Here is a 20,112-nt window from a genome sequence, read left to right on the forward strand (position 1 = left end):
TTGCATCTCCTGAGTTGTTCCCTTTCTTTAGTGACACTCACATGTATCAAGATCACATGCTATGTAATTTATTTATGGGGGACCTGTTAAAACCGTCTCTCTTTTTTCCTTGCTTCCTTTTTTTTTTGCATATTGTCCATTGTTTGTTTGCTGCCTGTTATTTCTTGGTCCTGCTGCATATTCTTGTCCATACACCTTATTAATTTGTTTTATTTAGCTTGAGAGGCAGCATCTCCAGCGGGAAAAGCAGCTGAGGGAGGAGGCAGAGAGGGCCAGAGATGAACTGGAGAGGCGGCTAATTCAGTTACAGGATGAGGCCCACATGGCCAATGAGGCTCTGGTAAGATTCATTTTGTTAGCTGGACACCATATTGTGTCATACATTCAACTCAAACACCATATTTGAAACCAGTGCAAATAGTGTCAGGTCCTCTCAAACCCATCCTTTTTCATTTCTAATCCTGCCTCTAGCTCTTGTCATTTATGTACTGTTTCCATATCACATTTGTCATTACTGCCTTGTTCCCTCTTCAATTTCTGCTCTTTTAAAAAAATTGTTATGCATCACTCATTTCTTTGATGTCCCATTTGTTTCTACTTTACACATATTCTTTTCCATTTTTAATTGTGTACCTTTTCCCTTCTTTTGTTGCACTTCTTCATCCTTCTGTCCAGCTGCGTTCTGAACAGACGGCCGACCTGCTGGCAGAAAAGGCCCAGATTGCAGAGGAGGAGGCCAAGCTGCTGGCCCAGAAAGCTGCTGAGGCTGAGACAGAGATGCAGCGCATCAAGGTCACTGCCATTCGTGGCCGGGAAGAGCGACGGATCATGGAGCAGAAGATGCTAGAGGCAGAGATGCTTGCCCTCAAGATGGTCGAAGAGTCAGACAGGAGGTGGGAACAAGGGATATGGTGAATGAGTGTACACCATTGCATGCTGTATTTTTCTTTTTTTCTGACACACGTGCAACAAAAGTGATTTGGCAATTGTTTATATATAACATACTTAATTCATTGAAATATTGTTGCAGGTTGTGTGATATCCCAATTTTGCATTTGGTGTTGTCTAGGGTGTTTTTCCTTGTCTGCCTTTACTCGCAACAACTGCAGACAGTGTGAGAAAGCTGCCAACAGTCTTGTGGTGATCATGCACATAGTTTGCAGTTAATAAAATGTTTTGAACATTTTCAAAATTCTGCACTAACCCTCCAGCTGTTGTAATTCACTGCTGTAGACAGCTGCCTGTGGCGCATAATGTGCTTATTTGTGATTTATTTACTGCAAATAGTTGCAGACTTCTTCTTGGTTGTGTGAGAGACTCTTGTACAGTCTCCTTGATAAGTATTAGAATGACAAGGCCATTTCGTTTCTTTTTGGTGTACAATGAAGACATTATTGTTTGAGATCAATTGTTGAATATGAATATTCCATTAATAGTAAATAAGTACATTTAATTGATAAAGCGCATTTACACACAACTTCCACTGACCAAAATGTTGTACAAAAGGTAGATAAATACTAAAGCAAACAAAAATATAAAATATATTATCATAGATAGAATGAAACCGAAGGAAAAAAATAGCAGCAAGGGATAATCACAGAATAACACAAGGGATGGGAAAATTAGGGGGCTAGAAAGGCCAGAGAGTAAAGGTGGGTTTTTAGCCTGGTTTTAAAGACAGAAATGGAGGGGACGCATCTGATATTTGTAGGCAATTGGTTCCACAGTCGTGGGGTGGTGACCGCGAAGGGGCAGCAACCGCAAAAGCTCTGTTACCTCTCTGTATGAGACATGACAGCGACACATGGAGAAGACCTTTGCCTGAGAATATGAGTTACTTGGGGACTGAGTGTGGCTGGATGAGGTTAGAAATACAGCCTATGAAGAGCCTTAAAACAATTAATAAAACCTTAAACTGAATTTTAAAAAAAATGACAGGGAGCCAGTGTAAGGAGGCCAAGATGGGATCAGTCTGGTTGTTGTTATGGTCAGACACATTGTTATGTTCAAGATGGGGTAATATGTTCACGCTTCCTACCACCAGTCAACAGTCGACGATCTGCAAACGTATTAGTGGAGATTGAGGAATGCCAAGGTAGAGGACATTGCAGCAGTAGTCCAGTCGTGATGTAATAAAGGCATGGATTACTTTTTCTAAATCATTATATGATAGGAAAGATTTCAGACGAGAGATTCTTTACTGATAAAAGCTGTTCTTAACAACAGAGCTTAGCTGTCCATCAAGACAGAGCTCTGAGTGAAGAATGACACCCAGGTTTCTTGCATAAGGTTTGACATATGAAGTGAGATTAGCTATTTTATGAGTAACAGTGTTTCTGGATTTGGGAGGACCAAAAATGATTACTTATGTTTCATCACTGTTTAACCGGAGGAAGTTGCCATCCAGCCTTTAATGTCTTCAAGACAGTTGAGGAGAAACTGTATGGAGTTCCTAGATTTTAGGGGGTAGTACAACTGTGAGTCATATGCATAAAAATGAAAAGAGATGTTATACTTTCCGATGATGTCCCCTAATGGGAGCATATACTGGCAGATGAGCACTGGACCGAAGCTGGACCCCTGAGGGACCCATAGGAGACAGGAGCAGAGGATGAGGAGAACTGACCAATAGACACGGGAAATGTCCTATGCTTAAGATAAGAGCAGAACTAGAGTAGTGCTGTCTTCTTAATACCAACCCATTGTTCAAGGCAGTCAAGGAGAATATTGTGATCTACAGTGTTGAAGGCAGCACTAAGATCCAATAAAATCAGAACAGCATTATCACCAGAATCTAAAGTGAGTAGCAGATCATTTGTCACTTTAAGCAGGGCTGTTTCACTGCTGTGGAGGGCCCTGAAGCCGGCCTGAAAAGGATCAAATATATTATGAGTGGACAGAAAGGAAAGCAGCTGTTTCCAACACCTTGGTAATAAAAGGAAGCTTAGAAGCGGAACAGTAGTTTTTTTTTAGGCATTTATCACCAATGTTGTGTTTCTTAAGCAAGGGTTGAACAACTGCATGCTTGAAACATGCAGGGACGGTATCAGATGCAAGACATGAATTAATAATTACTTGAATGTTGGGGAAAACTACATCAAATACATCCTGTATGACATGTGGGAGCAGAAAACATCAAGAGGGGATGCTGCAGGTTTCATATGCAGTACTACGTCCCTCAGATCAGCAAAAGAAATGTTGAAATTGGTTAAAAATGGCTGTAGCACCTGAGCAAACAGGTAGAGTAACAAATGCGGCAGGGGTAAATAGAGACCTGATAGTCTCTATTTTCAGGAATTTCTCACAGGTATTGTTGGAAACGTCAGCCACTGGGGAAATTTGGGGGGTTGATGATTGAGTTTGTAGTACTAAACAAAATTTTGGGTCTATCAAAATGTTTACTAATTACAGTGGGGAAAATAAGTATTTGATCCACTGTCAATTTTGCAGGTTTTCCCACCTACAAAGAATGGAGAGGTCTGTAATTTTTATTGTAGGTACACTTCAACTATGTGAGACAGAATCTAAAAAAAATCCAGAAAATCACATTGTATGATTTTTAAATAATTAATTTGTATTTTATTGCATCATCTAACCAGTACTGAGGTTTGAGTTTAGGGTGTTTATATCTGAGAGGAGCTACAGAGTCAAATATGGATGAGCAGGAGGAATTGAAGAGGGCAAATAATTCATCAGGACTAGAGGTAAAGGACACAGCTGTTGAAATAGCAGTTCTAGCCGCCTTGCTCTGAAAGCTGTCAGAAAACTGTACTGCAGTATGGAGTTAATGTGACAGAACAGCGGCCTAGGGCTCTGACAGTATGCAGAGGATTGGAGAGGGTGACATCAAATATAATAGGTTTATGATCAGACAAGGTAGCATTCTCAATCTCAATGTTATCAACAGAAAACCCATAAGATAAAATAAGGTTGAGAGTATGGCCCAGTAAATGAGTAGTCTTGTTTATGGGTTGCGTAAATCCTATGGCATCTAACATACCACATAACTCGCTAACCATAGGTCTGTCCGGACAGCAGGTGTAGATACTAAAGTACTAACAGACCAACAAATTCAATGATACACAATGGGAAAGAAAATTCAGTTCAAGACAATTCAGTTGTCTTTATCTTTATCTGAGCGCCTTGGGGCAACTGTTTGTTGTGATTTGGCGCTATACAAGAAAAAAGTTGATTGATTGATTGATTTATCTGGGGCCAGCACAGTGGCTTCATGGTTAGCACTGTTGCCTCACAGCAAGAAGGTCATGGGATTGATTCCCTTCTGTGGCCTTCCTGTGTTGAGTTTGCATGTTCTCCCCATATTTGTGTGGGTTCCCTCTGGGTGCTCCAGCTTCCTCACACATCCAGACACATACTCAGGGCTGTGAAAACTCCGCGGATCCACGGGATTCCGCGGAGTTCATCATGGGGTGGGGGGTGTGTGTGTGTTAGTGTTGTACTCTTTAATCGTGATCGTACTGAGTTTTTAAAATGCTTATCGCAAAGTGTTCTTTTTTTTTAACGACGTCATGCAAGTTTTATAAGTCCGCGGACACTGATCTGTGTGTTACAGATACAAACCAGTTTCCTCGGATCCACGGAGTTTCGAGGAGAATAAACGCCACTCAAAGCCTGGCTGTTACGACAGTTGTTGTAAAGCGGGACTGGTTAATTGCTGCAGTGACGCTGTGTGGCTCCTGTGCGAAGCTTAGCTAAACCTAGCATGTGGACATCGCAAACTTTTAGGAGTATCTCAGATCCTACAAACACTGAGCCAGGTAGAGGTCTTTGCACCCTGGATAGACAGTGGAAAGATGCCAGGGCCCTGACTGTGTGGAAAAACCCTCACTCCACTCTTGATCTTCACCCGGATGTGACCACGTTTGCCGCGTACCTGGAATGCTTCCTCTGGTGAGGGATGCAGCAAGGTAGCTGATGAACACACTCCATGGAAGGGTGGACAAACAGGATGACATATGTTTTGCAGAGCAGGATACCCATTAGGATGGGCCACCAGTGATTTCTTGAGATGGAACACAGTCTTGGGATCATAGGTCCATGTAGAGGCAATGGAGCAGTGCCAGCTTAACAGGAGAAATACAAACAGACAGTGCACAGATAGAACAGGTATTAGCTTACAGAGTTAACACAGCAAGCCGACAAACATTCTGGTACCATCTTGGAGCTCCCAGATGTTTCCTCCATGTTCCAGCTTGTGTACATCATCATTTATTTTATATTTTAAAACTTACAAAAACTTAAAATGACTTGGAATTCAAACTTAATGGAAGTACCTCAAACTGAGAATACAGTGTTATAGCAGCCTCAAAATGCAGTTCCTAAATAGACTCCTCAACTTGTGTCAATGATCTGGTATGAACTATTTCTTATTTGCAGTAGTGAAGGACAGGTTTGTGGATTTTATGAGATAAAACAGGTGTTTCTATGGACTACAATGTTTGTGGATGATTATTGAGGGGTGCCTGGAGAGGTGGAGAAGGTATGCATTAGAGAGCAGAGGAATGAAAGTCAAAAGTCAGTAGGAACAAGACGTACATGTACATAGGTTTGAATGAGGGAGGCGATTTATGGTGCAGTTGGCAAGCAGTGTAGGTGGTGAAGGTGGATGACTTTAAGCACTTGGGGTCTGCAGTTCAATGTAACAGAGAGTATGGTATGGAGCCAAAGAAGGTGGAGTGGGTGGAGAAAATTCACAGTAATTTATGAGAGAAGGATACCTGCAAGGGTGAATGGGGAAGTTTACAAAATGATAATGAAGCCACCTACAGTGGGGAAATAAGTATTTGATCCACTGTCAGTTTTGCAGGTTTTTCAATCTGAAAGAATGGAGAGGTCTGTATTTTTTAATCGTAGGTACACTTCAACTGTGAGAGACGGAATCTAAAAAAAAAATCAGAAAGTCACATTGTATGATTTTTAAATAATTAATTTGCATTTTATTGCATGAAATAAGTATTTGGTCTCCTAGAAAAACAGACCTTAACAATTGGTACAGAAACATTTGTCTGCCATTACAGACGTCAGACGTTTCCTGTACTTCTTGACCACGTTTTCACACACTACAACAGGGATTCTAGTCCACTCCTCCATACAGATCTTCTCCAGATCTTTCAGGTTTGGAGTTTCAGCTCCCTCCAAAGATTTTCTATTGAGTTCAGGTCTGGAGACTGGCTAGGCCACTCCAGGACCTTGAAATGCTTCTTACGGAGCCCCTCCTTAGTTGCCCTGGCTGTGTGTTTGGGGTCATTGTCATGCTGGAAGACCCAGCCATGACCCATCTTCAATGCTCTTCCTGAGGGAAGGAGGTTGTTTGCCAAAATCTCCCAATACATGACCTCATCTATCCTCCCTTCAATACAGTGCAGTCGTCCTGTCCCCTTTGTAGAAGAGCACCCCCAGAGTATGATGTTTCCACCACCATACTTCACGGTTGGGACGGTTGTCTTGGGGTTGTTCTCATCCTCTAAACACGGCAAGTGGAGTTGATTCCAAAAAAGCTCTATTTTGGTCTCATCTGACCACATGACCTTCTTCCATGCCTCCTCTGGATCATCCAGATGGTCACTGGTGAACTTCAAACGGGCCTGGACGTGCTGGCTTGAGCAGGGGGACCTTGCTGCCCTGCAGGATTTTAAACCATGACAGCATCATGTGTTACTAATGTAATCTTTGTGACTGTGGTCCCAGCTCTCTTGAGGTCATTGACCAGGTCCTGCTGTGTAGTTCTGAGCTTTCTCAGAATCATCCTTACCCCACAAAGTGAGATCTTGCATGGAATCCCAGACCGAGGGAGATTGACAGTCATCTTGTGTTTCTTCCACTTTCTAATAAATAATCATAACAGTTGTTGTCGAATGATTGGCTCTTGATAAATGCGGCGGCTGAATTTAATTGTCATTAGCATGTTACGCCCTTAAATATTCATGGTTCGGAAGCCTCACACACTGAGCTCAACATGGAGAGAAGAAGCACTGGGAAGAAGAAAAATTTTCGCAGATGGAAATCGGCATCCTAACATCGGAGGTGGAGAAAAACAAATGTGTACTTTTTGGCAGTCTGAAAAGTGGAGTCAAAGGCGCTCATAAAAATGCCGTGTGGAAGAGTGTAATGGAGGCGGTCAACAGCGTTGCCGCAGAGGAACGGATTCTGGCTGAGGTTTGAAGAATTCTTTGACTTGACCTATGCCTAATGATTTTGAATCAATCTTTTATGCACCCACAGTTAAAAGCTTATGCCTGCTAATTGATTAAGAATTCTTTGCATTTAGATCAAGAAAAAGTGGTCCGATTTAAAGCTGGCCACCAAAAAACGTGTTGCGGCACTTAAGCGCAGCATTAATGTGCAGTGATTAGTTGTGATGTTTAGGCTATTTAGCATATGTATTTTTTATTTTACAAAGGAAGCAGTATCATTAAAAACGTGGGCTTTTTTAAACTAATTTTGTTTAATCCATTTTAAGAATCCGTTTTGATCTGTTCTGAATATGTGGCTGCTTATGCTTGGATGACAGCTGAGGTTTGTTTCATAATTATTTTCAGACTCAGACAGATTTTGTAGTGCTGCGCCGCAAATCCACAGACTCAGATTTGCGTACACGAGCTCAGACCAGACGTGAGCTCTGTCGTGAGATTCGTCTTAGCCTCTGCTCACGTCCAAATTGATAAATACCGAAGTTTGCGTAAAAATGGTCGAACGCACGTTTTCTGCCGTACGTTCGTTTGCTAAATGAGGCCCACTGAGATTACCCTATCACCCATAATGCACCTGGACACAGCATGTCCACACTAAAACCTTAACAATTAGCGCGTTACTTTAAAACTAAAACATATATCTGATATTTTCACTTTCTAAAACTTCAGACGTGACGTTAATTTAAATAACTTGTCCGAAATAAGTTTGGTTAAAATTTGAACCATAAGTTAAAAATGTATGCCTCTGGATGACTTGGGTGATATTGGCTGTGTATCGGTATGGGGTTAAAAGAAATTAGTTTTTTTTTTTTTTTTGGTGACCAGTTCTCCTTTGCCTGCAGAGGATAGAGCAGTTTCTTCTAGAAGCGGTTCTCCTCTCTTCTTCCTGGTCATTCATGCTAAGTGTGATGGAGCCCTTAATGTCAAGGCTTAAAATTGTCATTGTACTTTGTTTCTTATTCTACAATAAGTGTACAGTATCTTTAGAGCAGAGGTCTTCAACTCATTCCAGAAATTGGCGAGAGGTTGCAGGTTTTCTTTGTAACCACCCACTCCACCAGGTGATTTAACTGATTAACTTCACTTTGAGCAGATGGAATCAGTTAATTAGTGAAATCACCTGATGGAGTGGGTGGTTGCAAAGAAAACCTTCACCCTCTTGCCCCTTTCTGGGATGAGTTGAAGACCTTTACTTTAGAGGATAGAGCTCTGCAACACATCTGCATTTAAATCACTTGATCAAAGAATGAGATTTTGTCATTTACTTCAGGTCTGTTAAATTTTATGGCTTTGTTTTAGCAGTGCAGCTGGATAGCAGGTAAACATGGAGTTGCAGTTATACTGCTACACACAAAGAAAAGAGACTGAAATGTTTGGTTAACCACCACTTGTTCTAGGTTTTAGGACCAGCAGTTCATTTGTGTTAGTTACCTCTTAGCAGTAGTTGTGATTAAAGGTGGGTGTGCCATTAAAATGCTTTCATTTACTGAAAACTGCAGCCACACAGTATTGAAGCTGACTTTTTTGATCCCTGTCCTATCTTTTCCTTGAAAAACCCTTTTCTTTTATGGCTCATAGAGTGCTTCCTCATAACCAGTACTTACAGCAACTACTGGAGACCCCCCCCCCCCCCCCAATCCCTTCTTGGAGGTCAGTTGAATAAGTAGATTGGAGGAATAATATTTGATCATCACACTTTCAAGTTTGACAGAGATTAAGCCATCGTAGAAATCGTAGATTATTTTCTTTATAATACAACCCCAATTCCAGTGAAGTTGGGACGTTGTGTAAAATGTAAATAAAAACAGAATACAATGATTTGCAAATCCTCTTCAACCTATATTCAATTGAATACACCACAAAGACAAGATATTTAATGTTCAAACTGATAAACTTTATTGTTTTTGTACAAATATTTGCTCATTTTAAAATGGATGCCTGCAACACATTTCAAAAAAGCTGGAACAGTGGTATGTTTACCACTGTGTTACATCACCTTTCCTACTAACAACACTCAATAACCGTTTGGACACTAATTGTTGAAGCTTTGTAGGTGGAATTCTTTCCCATTCTTGCTTGATGTACAACTTCAGTTGTTCAACAGTACGGGGTCTCCGTTGTCGTATTTTGTGCTTCATAATGCGTCACACATTTTCAATGGATGACAGGTCTGGACTGCAGGCAGGCCAGTCTAGTACCAGCACTCTTTTACTACGAAGCCACACTGTTGTAACACGTGCAGAATGTGGCTTGGCATTGTCTTGCTGAAATAAGCAGGGACGTCCCTGAAAAAGACGTTGCTTGGATGGCAGCATGTGTTTCTCCAAAACCTGGATGTACCTTTCAGCATCTATGGTGCCATCACTGATGTGTAAATTGTCCATGCCATGGGCACTAACACACCCCCATAGCATCACAGATGCTGGCTTTTGAACTTTGCGCTGGTAACAAATCTGGATGATGTTTTTCCTCTTTTGTCTGGAGGACACAGCATCCATGATTTCCAAAAACAATCTGAAATGTGGACTCATCAGACCACAGCAACTTTTCCACTTTGCATCTGTCCACTTCAAATGAGCTCGGGCCCAGAGAAGGCTGCAGCGTTTCTGGATGTTGTTGATGTATGGCTTTCGCTTTGCATGGTAGAGTTTTAATTTGCACTTGTAGATGTAGTGAAGAACTGTGTTAACGGACAATGGTTTTCTGAAGTGTTCCTGAGCCCACGCGGTAAGATCCTTTTCACAATGATGTCAGTTTTTAAATGCAGTGCCGCCTGAGTGATCGAAGGTCACGGGCATTCAGTGTTGGTTTTCGGCCTTGCGGTTTATGTGTAGAAAGTTCTCCATATTCTCTGAATCTTCTGATTATATTATGGACAGTAGATGATGGAATCTCTAAATTCCTTGCAATTGCAAGTTGAGAAACATTGTTCTTAAACCGTTGGAGTATTTTTTCATGCAGTTGTTCACAAAGTGGTGAACCTCGCTCCATCTTTGCTTGTGAACAGCTGAGACTTTTGGGGATGCTCCTTTTATACCCAGTCATGACACTCACAGTTAGTGTCCTCAGTTCCTAAACACTTATTGAGTGTTGTTAGAAGGAAAGGTGATGTAACACAGTGGTAAACATACCACTGTCCCAGCTTTTTTGAAACATGTTGCAGGCATCCATTTCAAAATGAGCAAATATTTGCACAAAAACAATAAAGTGTATCAGTTTAAACATTAAATATCTCGTGTTTGTGGTGTATTCAATTGAATATACAGTAGTGTTCAGAATAACAGTAGTGCTATGTGACTAAAAAGATTAATCCAGGTTTTGATTATATTTCTTATTGTTACATGGGAAACAAGGTACCAGTAGATTCAGTAGATTGTCACAAATCCAACAAGACCAAGCATTCATGATATGCACACTCTTAAGGCTATGAAATTGGGCTATTAGTAAAAAAAAAAAAAAAAAATAGAAAAGGGGGTGTTCACAATAATAGTAGCATCTGCTGTTGATGCTACAAACTCAAAACTATTATGTTCAAACTGCTTTTTAGCAATCCTGTGAATCACTAAACTAGTATTTAGTTGTATAACCACAGTTTTTCATGATTTCACATCTGCAAGGCATTAATTTTGTTGGTTTGGAACCGAGATTTTGCTCATTTACTAGTGTGCTTGGGGTCATTGTCTTGTTGAAACACCCATTTCAAGGGCTTGTCCTCTTCAGCATAAGGCAACATGACCTCTTCAAGTATTTTGACATATCCAAATTGATCCATGATACCTGGTATGCGATATATAGGCCCAAAACCATAGTAGGAGAAACATGCCCATATCATGATGCTTGCACCACCATGCTTCACTGTCTTCACTGTGAACTGTGGCTTGAATTCAGAGTTTGGGGGGTCGTCTCACAAACTGTCTGCGGCCCTTGGACCCATAAAGAACAATTTTACTCTCATCAGTCCACAAAATATTCCTCCATTTCTCTTTAGGCCAGTTGATGTGTTCTTTGGCAAATTGTAACCTCTTTTATTTAACAGAGGGACTTTGCGGGGGATTCTTGCAAATAAATTAGCTTCACACAGGCGTCTTCTAACTGTCACAGCACTTACAGGTAACTCCAGACTGTCTTTGATCATCCTGGAGCTGATCAGTGGGTGAGCCTTTGCCATTCTGGTTATTCTTCTATCCATTTTGATGGTTGTTTTCCGTTTTCTTCCACATGTCTCTGTTTTTTTTTTGTCCATTTTAAAGCATTGGAGATGATTGTAGATGAACAGCCTATAATCTTTTGCACCTGCGTATAAGTTTTCCCCTCTCCAATCAACTTTTTAATCAAACTACGCTGTTCTTTTGAACTGTCTTGAACGTCCCATTTTCCTCAGGCTTTCAAAGAGAAAAGCATGTTCAACAGGTGCTTGCTTCATCCTTAAATAGGGGACACCTGATTCACACCTGTTTGTTCCACAAAATTGATGAACTCACTGACTGAATGCCACACTAATATTATTGTGAACACCCCCTTTTGTACTTTTCTTTACTAATAGCTCAATTTCATAGCCTTAAGAGTGTGCATATCATGAATGCTTGGTCTTGTTGGATTTGTGAGAATCTACTGAATCTAGTGGTACCTTGTTTTCCATGTAACAATAAGAAATATACTCAAAACCTGGATTAATCTTTTTAGTCACATAGCACTACTACTATTCTGAACACTACTGTAGGTTGAAGAGGATTTGCAGATCATTGTATTCTGTTTTTATTTACATTTCACACAACATCCCAACTTCATTGGAATTGGGGTTGTACATCTTTTACATATCTGTACATCAACTAAAACATCACTTCATACACTCACCTTTACCAGTTATTATGTACTCATTTTAAATTAGTACAATTAATCACTTGCCACTAACTCTGATTTCTCTGAGTAGTTTTTTCACTAGAAAAGTAAATCCATGTCAATCAGCGAGTCAACACAAACTCTCGAGGTGCATGCCTCCCCTACAGAAATGAGGAATTGCTGAGTTTTCAGGACCACAATCAAAGGAAGTGTAATCAGCATCACATTCTTAAATTAATGTGGTAGAATAATGTAGTCCAAAATGATTGCCTACCAGGGTGGTACACTGATCGTCAGAGTAATAATGAAGCAACATTTCGGGATTGTCAAGTACTGAGCTACTAAATATATAAGACGTTTTGGATTCAGTTTAGATAACTCATGGAAGACTGGGAGGTAAACTATAGTATTAATTGCACTTGTCTGGTTTTCCCTCAGGACCAAGGAGGCTGAGCAGTTGAAACAGGACCTGCAGGAAGCCAGGGAGTCAGAGCGCAGGGCAAAGCACAAGTTACTGGAGATTACCAGCAAGGCTTTCTACACGGTAACTCTTGAGGAGACCATCGTAACAGTTTCATATATGCATTTTGTATAAAAATGCAAATTGTTGTAAATAAGTAGCAGAAGGTATTAGTTGTGTAATCCAACTTCACGCTAAACAAATAATTATTGCCATTTAATAAATACAAATTTAGTTTTTTTTTTTGTTGTTTTAAATGTTCCGTGCTTTTCTATATTTCACATTTCATTCCACTATAAATAATTCGACTCATTTTCACCCCCTGGCTGCTGCTAAATTCAAGGACAGGGACATTAAAGTTAGCATCCCCATTCGTGTGAAAGATGTTCTTCTCATTTTGTTATCATGAATAATTTGCATCATTTTGAAGACTCAAGTCTTAACATCAGAACATAATAGCAGAGATGGTGACCTTTTTTTCTTTTCAGTTTTTCAGTCCAGTTTATTTAAATGTATTTTTTTTATTTTCCAAATTCATAAAATGTCTTGTTGGTCTTTACATTGTCCAGAGGACAAAGCACTCTCTGTACCTGGAATTCTTCATAGAATGAGAACTAAATGGAAATCCATTGGACTGTCACAGTTAGACAGAAACATGATATCAATAATAGAATCATTTGTACAATATGAAAAGAGAGAAGTTAAAAAAAAAACCCACCAACTCCATATACCTCAGCAAGGAGACAGCAGACCTGCTTGTGTCCTGAAGATGATTACTCAGGCCTGATAGTCAAGAAACAAAAATGAGGATTGAGATGTAGGCAGGTTTCAAATGGGGTGAGGGAAATAAGGTTTGGGAAATTACATCTTCTTCTTCTTCTTTGTCTTTCGGCTGTTCCCGTTAGGGGTCACCACAGCAGATCAATCGTTTCCATCTCACCCTGTCCTCTGTATCTTCCTCTGTCACACCAACCACCTGCATGTCCTCTCTCAGCACGTCCATGAACCTCCTCTTTGGTCTCCCTCTTCTCCTCCTGCCTGGTGGCTCCATCCTCAGCATCCTTCTCCCTATATACCGTGGGTCCCTCCTCTGCACATGTCCAAACCATCTCAATCTCGCCTCTCTGACTTTGTCTCCAAACCGTCCCACCTGAGCAGTCCCTCTGATATGTTCATTCTTAATCTTGTCCATTCTTGTCACTCCCAAAGAGAATCTCAACATCTTCAGCTCTGCCACCTCCAGCTCTGCCTCCTGTCTTTTTGTTAGTGCCACTGTCTCTAAACCATACAACATAGCTGGTCTCACTACTGTTTTGTAAACTTTCCCCTTCACTCTTGCTGATATTCTTCGGTCACAAATCACTCCTGCCACCTTTCTCTACCCACTCCACCCTGCCTGCACTCTCTTCTTCACCTCTCTACCACACTCTCCATTACTTTGAACAGTTGACCCCAAATATTTAAACTCATCTACTTTCACCACTTCTACTCCTTGTAACTGCACTATTCCACTGGGCTCCCTCTCATTCACACACATGTACTCAGTCTTGCTTCTACTGACTTTCATTCCCCTTCTCTCCAAAGCATATCTCCACTTCTCCAGACTAGACTCAACTTGCTCTCTACTCTCACTACAGATCACAATGTCATCTGCAAACATCATAGTCCATGGGGACTCCTGTCTGATCTCATCTGTCAACCTGTCCATCACCACTGCAAACAAGAAAGGACTCAGAGCTGATCCTTGGTGTAATCCCACCTCCACCTTGAATGAGTCTGTCATTCCGACTGCGCATCTCACCGCTGTCGCACTATTCTTGTACATGTCCTGCACTACCCTAACATACTTCTCTGCCACTCCAGACTTCCTCATACAATGCCACACCTCTTCTCTTGGCACCCTATCATAAGCTTTTTCTAAGTCCACAAACACACAATGTAACTCTTTCTGTCCTTCTCTGTACTTTTCCAACAGTATTCTCAGAGCAAACATTGCATCTGTAGTGCTCTTTCTCGGCATGAAACCATATTGCTGCTCACAGATCTTCACCTGTTTTCTAAGCCTAGCTTCTACTACTCTTTCCCATAACTTCATGCTGTGGCTGATCAGCTTTATGCCTCTGTAGTTACTGCAGCTCTGCACATCACCCTTGTTCTTGAAAATAGGAACCAGCACACTTCGTCTCCACTCCTCAGGCATCCTCTCACTTTCCAAGATTTTATTAAACAATCTGGTTAGAAACTCTACTGCCATCTCTCCTAGACATTTCCATGCCTCCATTGGAATGTCATCTGGACCAACTGCCTTTCCACTCTTCATCCTCTTCATAGCAGCCCTCACTTCTTCCTTGCTAATCTCTTTTACTTCCTGATTTACTCTCACCATATCATCCAGCCTTTTCTCTCGCTCATTTTCTTTATTCATCAACTCTTCAAAATATTCCCTCCACCTTCTCAGCACACACTCCTCACTTGTCAGCACATTACCATGTGCATCTTTTACCACCCTAACCTGCTGCACATCCTTTCCAGCTCTGTCCCTTTGTCTGGCCAATTGGTACAAGTCCTTTTCTCCTTCCTTACTATTCAACTTCTTGTACAGCTCGCAATATGCCTTTTCCTTTGCTTTTGCCACTTCTCTTCTCGCCTTACCCTGCATCTCCTTGTACTCCTGTCTACTTTCTTCATCTCTCCGATTATCCCAAAACGTTTTCGCCAACCTCTTTCTCCTTATGCTTTCCTGGACCTCTTCATTCCACCACCAAGTCTCCTTGTCTTCCTTCCACTGTCCAGATGTCATACCCAGTAGTGCCCTAGCTGTCTCCCTCACCACATCTGCAGTACTTTTCCAGTTGTCCAAAATTGCTTCCCCTCCAACTAGTGCTTGTCTCACCTGCTCGCTAAATTTCACACAACAGTCTTCCTCCTTCAGCTTCCACCATCTGATCCTTTGTTGAGTTCTCACTCTCTTCTTCTTCTTTACCTCTAAAGTCATCCTACAAACAACCATCCTATGCTGTCTAGTGACACTCTCTCCTGCTACCACCTTACAGTCTGTGATTTCTTTTAGCTTGCATCTCTTATAAAGAATGTAGTCCACCTGTGTGCACCTTCCTCCACTCTTATATGTTACCCTGTGCTCCTCCCTTTTATTAAAGTAGGTATTCACCACAGCCATTTCCATCCTTTTTGCAAAATCAACTACCATCTGTCCTTCCCCATTCCTATCCTTGATACCATATCTACCCATTACTTCCTCATCACCTCTGTTCCCTTCACCAACATGCCCATTGAAGTCTGCTCCTATCACCACTCTTTCATGCTTGGGCACACTCTCCACCACCTCATCTAACACACTCCAGAAATCATCTTTCTCCTTCATCTCACAACCTACCTGTGGGGCATATGCACTGATGATATTCATCATCACCCCTTCAATTTCCAACTTCACACTTATCACCCTGTCAGACTCTCGCTTAACCTCCAACACACTTTTAACATACTCTTCCTTTAAAATGATCCCAACACCATTTCTCTTCCTATCCTCACCATGGTACAACAACTTGTACCCACCGCCGATGCTCCTGCTCTTACTTCCCTTCCACTTGGTCTCTTACACACACAATATGTCTACCTTTCTCCTCTCCATCATATCAGCCAGCTCTCTCCCTTTACCAGTCATACTACCAACATTCAAAGTCCCCACTCTCTTCTCTCACTCTCTTCCTGACGCAACCCTCCTCATTTATCCGGGCTTGGGACCGGCACTCAGAATGTACTGGATGCACACCCCATGTGGCTGAGTTTGGGAAATTACAAGTTCCATCAAATTGCATGTAAGTGGTATTTGAAACCACATACTGTTTATGGCACCCGAGTATACTGCTGAAATTCACAACACTTCCCTGACAGCCACGATATCATTTTAATAGGGTTGTAAAGGTTATCACAACAGTCAGACATACCACTCTAAACAAATCTGAATCAAATGATACAAAAAATTCTGCAAAAACTGATATGGCTTTCAAGAATGTGCTTTTGCTACTATCTGCATGTGTTCTCCTATAAAACTCCTGCAATTCAGTTTCATGTGCATATTATTGCCCATTTGTGGGCAATTATGTATTATTGGTACAGTATCTCACTTTCTGTATGGGTTGTTTGTGTGTATGTTATTTGTATGTGTATTATTGCTGTATCAAGTATCAAGTAGACTTTATTAGCCCCCCAGGGGCAATTCGTTGTGTAGCCAGCAGTAGAACACGTTCGGACATACATAGACATAACATGATCTAAAATATAGCATAAAAACTCACCATGAAAACTCACCACACAGTAAACATAATAATTCAGTAATAAGAAAACCTAGTTAAAAAACACTCTTGTGATAGTGTTTAAAAATCTAATAACAATAGGAATAAAGGAGTTCTTATACCTATTGCTCTTACATTTCTTAGACATAAATCTATGACCAGATGGAAGCATTGCGAACTCAGGGTACAGGGGGTGACTGAAATCTTCCATGATCAACCTCGCCTTCTTAATTGATCTGTTTTTGTATAGAGATGGCAGGAAACGCCAGCAATCTTGTTGCACTCATTTACAATACGATCCAGACGGTTTTTGTTTTTCAAATTTAAAAAACCCATAGCAACAGATAAAAGAAAAGGTAAGAACAGATTCAATAAAACAGGAATAAAACATCTTCATAAAAGTACTGTCTACATTAAAATGCCTGAGTTTACGGTAAAAATGCATGTGCTGGTGAGCTTTCTTACATACCTGGTCAATCTGGTGCTCAAAGGTTAATCCACTGTCAATACATTTTCCAAGGTACTTATAGTTCTATACAACCTCCACAGCCAGTCCATTAATAACAGGAGAACTGTCATCCTGCTTTTTCCTAAAATCAATTAACATCTCTTTAGTTTTGTTCACGTTGATATCTAAAAAGGATGATTTACACCAGCTCATAAAATCTGACACCACAGGGCCATGGTCATGATCATCTGAATTTAAAAGAGACACAATGACAGAATCATCAGCAAATTTAAGGATAAGTCGACCTTGATGTTGACTTTGACACGTTTGTATATAGAACAAATAAAAGAGGTGAAAGGACACAACCCTGTGGAGAACCAGTGGAAGAAATTAGAGCATCAGATAAAATGTCATTGACTCTAACCCGTTGAGATCTGTTAGTTAAAAAATCCATAAGCCAGCATAAAATTCCTGGGTCAAAGTTGTGCTCATTTTTTAACCTCTCTGCTAGGATATGTGGCTGAATGCAGTTAAAAGCAGAAGAAAAATCAATGAATAAAAGACGTACAAAGGTTTTAGCCCCCTCTAAATGTGCAATTACTGTATTCAGTAAAGTGCAGAGTGCATCATTAGTTCCTCTACCTGACCTGTATGCAAACTGAAGAGAATCCAAATCATCTTTGACAAGGTCTAAAAGAGCATTTTTCACAATTTTTTCGAATGTCTTCATCACCAAGGAGGTAAGTGCAACAGGCCTATAATCGTTTCACTGCTTAGGTACACTGATTTTTGGCACAGGAACAATTATTGAGTCTTTCCATAAACTGGGGACCTTGTGGAGACAAAGAGAACATTCAAAAAGAAAAGAAAAGATCTCTGCCAGCTGATCAGCACAGTTCCTAAGAATGCGACCACCAATGCCATCGGGGCCCGGACTTTTCCTCTCCTTTGTGGTCCTGAAAAGCCTCTGAACCACGTCCTTACTGACATGGATGGAGTTCTGTCCAGGAGCTGCAACCTTGAAGAGGGACTGTTCTTTACTAAAATCATGAATGTTAAAATGATTATAAAAATCATTCAGTTCATTGGACAAATTATAGTCCGACTTATTCCAAAGGGAGATTGGGCCTTTCCTGGACTGCATTCCCGTCATTGCCTTTAACCCATCCCAAGCTGGGCGGAAATTATTGTTGCGGAGAAATGACTCCACTTTCTCTTTATAGTTACGTTTAGCAAGTTTAAGTTCCATCTTAACTTGTTTCTGTAACTCTCTGTACCTGATGGTGTCACCTTGGTTATAACAGATATTGCGCTGATTAATTATATTTTTGATAGATTTGGACACCCAGGGTTTATTATTAGGATAGATGGAGATATGTTTACGGGGGATAACCAAGTCCTCACAAAAAGTTATGTATGCAGTGACAGTCTCTGTGAGTTCATCTAGATTGGTGCATACGCCTTTAAATAAGTCCCAATTTGTGCAGCTAAAACAGTCCTGCAGAATGCGAATTGCCTCCTCCGACCAAACCGGAACCAAACGTCACACCAGTTTGTGTTTCTTCAGGATTATAGGACAGAAGTAAATACACAACATTGTGATCCGACAACCCAAGCGGGGCTCGAGAGACAGATCTGTAGCCTCCCCTCACTGAACCAAAACAGAGGTCCAGTCGTTTACCATTACGAGTCGGACAAGTCACATATTGTGAAAACTTACCCAGTGATCTCCCTGGCTGACAGTGATTGAAATCGCCCATAACAAGAATCGGCGCATCAGGGGACAAAGCCTGCAGCCGCAGCACGATCCTGGCTATAGCCTGGGTAGCTACCTCAGCATTAGCCCTTGGATGAATGTAAATAACTGTTAGAAATAACTGTAGAAATTCCCGAGGTAAATAAAAAGGTCGAAGAGACACCGTGAGGAGTTCAATGTCTGGTGTACACAGTGTCTCCCTAACAATCACTGTGTTACACCAGTTTTTGTTGACATAAAGACAAACTCCTCCCCCTAGCGATTTGCTTGTCGCGGAGGGGTCTCTATCCAGGCGGAAGGGCTCCCCAAAGCCGTCTAATTCCAAATCGGACTGAAGGTCTTGTTCTTTGAGCCATGTCTTCGTTAAGGCAAGAATACAAGCACTTTTGTACTGATGATGAGGATCATCATCATACCCTGGTGAGTCATAGTTTTTTCTTCCGTAACACCCCAAACCAGTCAGTATAAGATGAAAATAAGCCACACAATACTAAGACACTCACGCACTGCTACTACCTGTCGCCATTACCAGCGCCAACTTCCCGAACAGCCAAATACATGCTGTGTATGTATCTTGGTGATTGTTGTGGGAAAAGAGTGAGAGAAAGGCGATGAAAAGCATATTTTATAAGAAACGCTCTCTCTCCCTCTTGCTAGTTATCGCCCTCAATCACAAACACACACACACACACACACACACACACACACCTACTCATTCATGTAACACATATGATGAGTAATATGACAAATACGAGGTCTATTAGAAAAGTATCCGACCTTATTATTTTTTTCAAAAACCATATGGATTTGAATCACGTGTGATTACATCAGACATGCTTGAACCCTCGTGGGCATGCAAGAGTTTTTTCACGCCTGTCGGTTACGTCATTCGCCTGTGGGCAGTCTTTGAGTGAGGAGTCGTCCACCCGCTCGTCAATTTTTTTCATTGTTTAGGAATGGCTCAGAGACTGTTGCTTTGTTTGATAAAAATTTTTTAAAAACTGTAAGGCACAACTGAGTGGACACCATTCAATAAATTCAGCTGGTTTTTGGTAAAAATTTTAACGGCTGATGAGAGATTTTGG

General features: G+C 41.1%; 1 protein-coding gene across 1 annotated transcript in view; it reads left to right on the forward strand.

The window, feature by feature from the left end:
- Positions 1-20,112, forward strand: part of nf2a (neurofibromin 2a (merlin)) — a 130,464-nt gene that overhangs the window by 83,139 nt on the left and 27,213 nt on the right. The window contains exons 11-13 of the mRNA XM_034170897.1: positions 218-340; positions 676-893; positions 12,489-12,594. Of these exons, the coding sequence (XP_034026788.1) occupies positions 218-340; positions 676-893; positions 12,489-12,594 (447 nt within the window). The remainder of the gene's footprint in view (positions 1-217; positions 341-675; positions 894-12,488; positions 12,595-20,112) is intronic.

Source organism: Thalassophryne amazonica, chromosome 5, assembly GCF_902500255.1.
Source record: "Thalassophryne amazonica chromosome 5, fThaAma1.1, whole genome shotgun sequence".
Classification (NCBI taxonomy): domain Eukaryota; kingdom Metazoa; phylum Chordata; class Actinopteri; order Batrachoidiformes; family Batrachoididae; genus Thalassophryne; species Thalassophryne amazonica.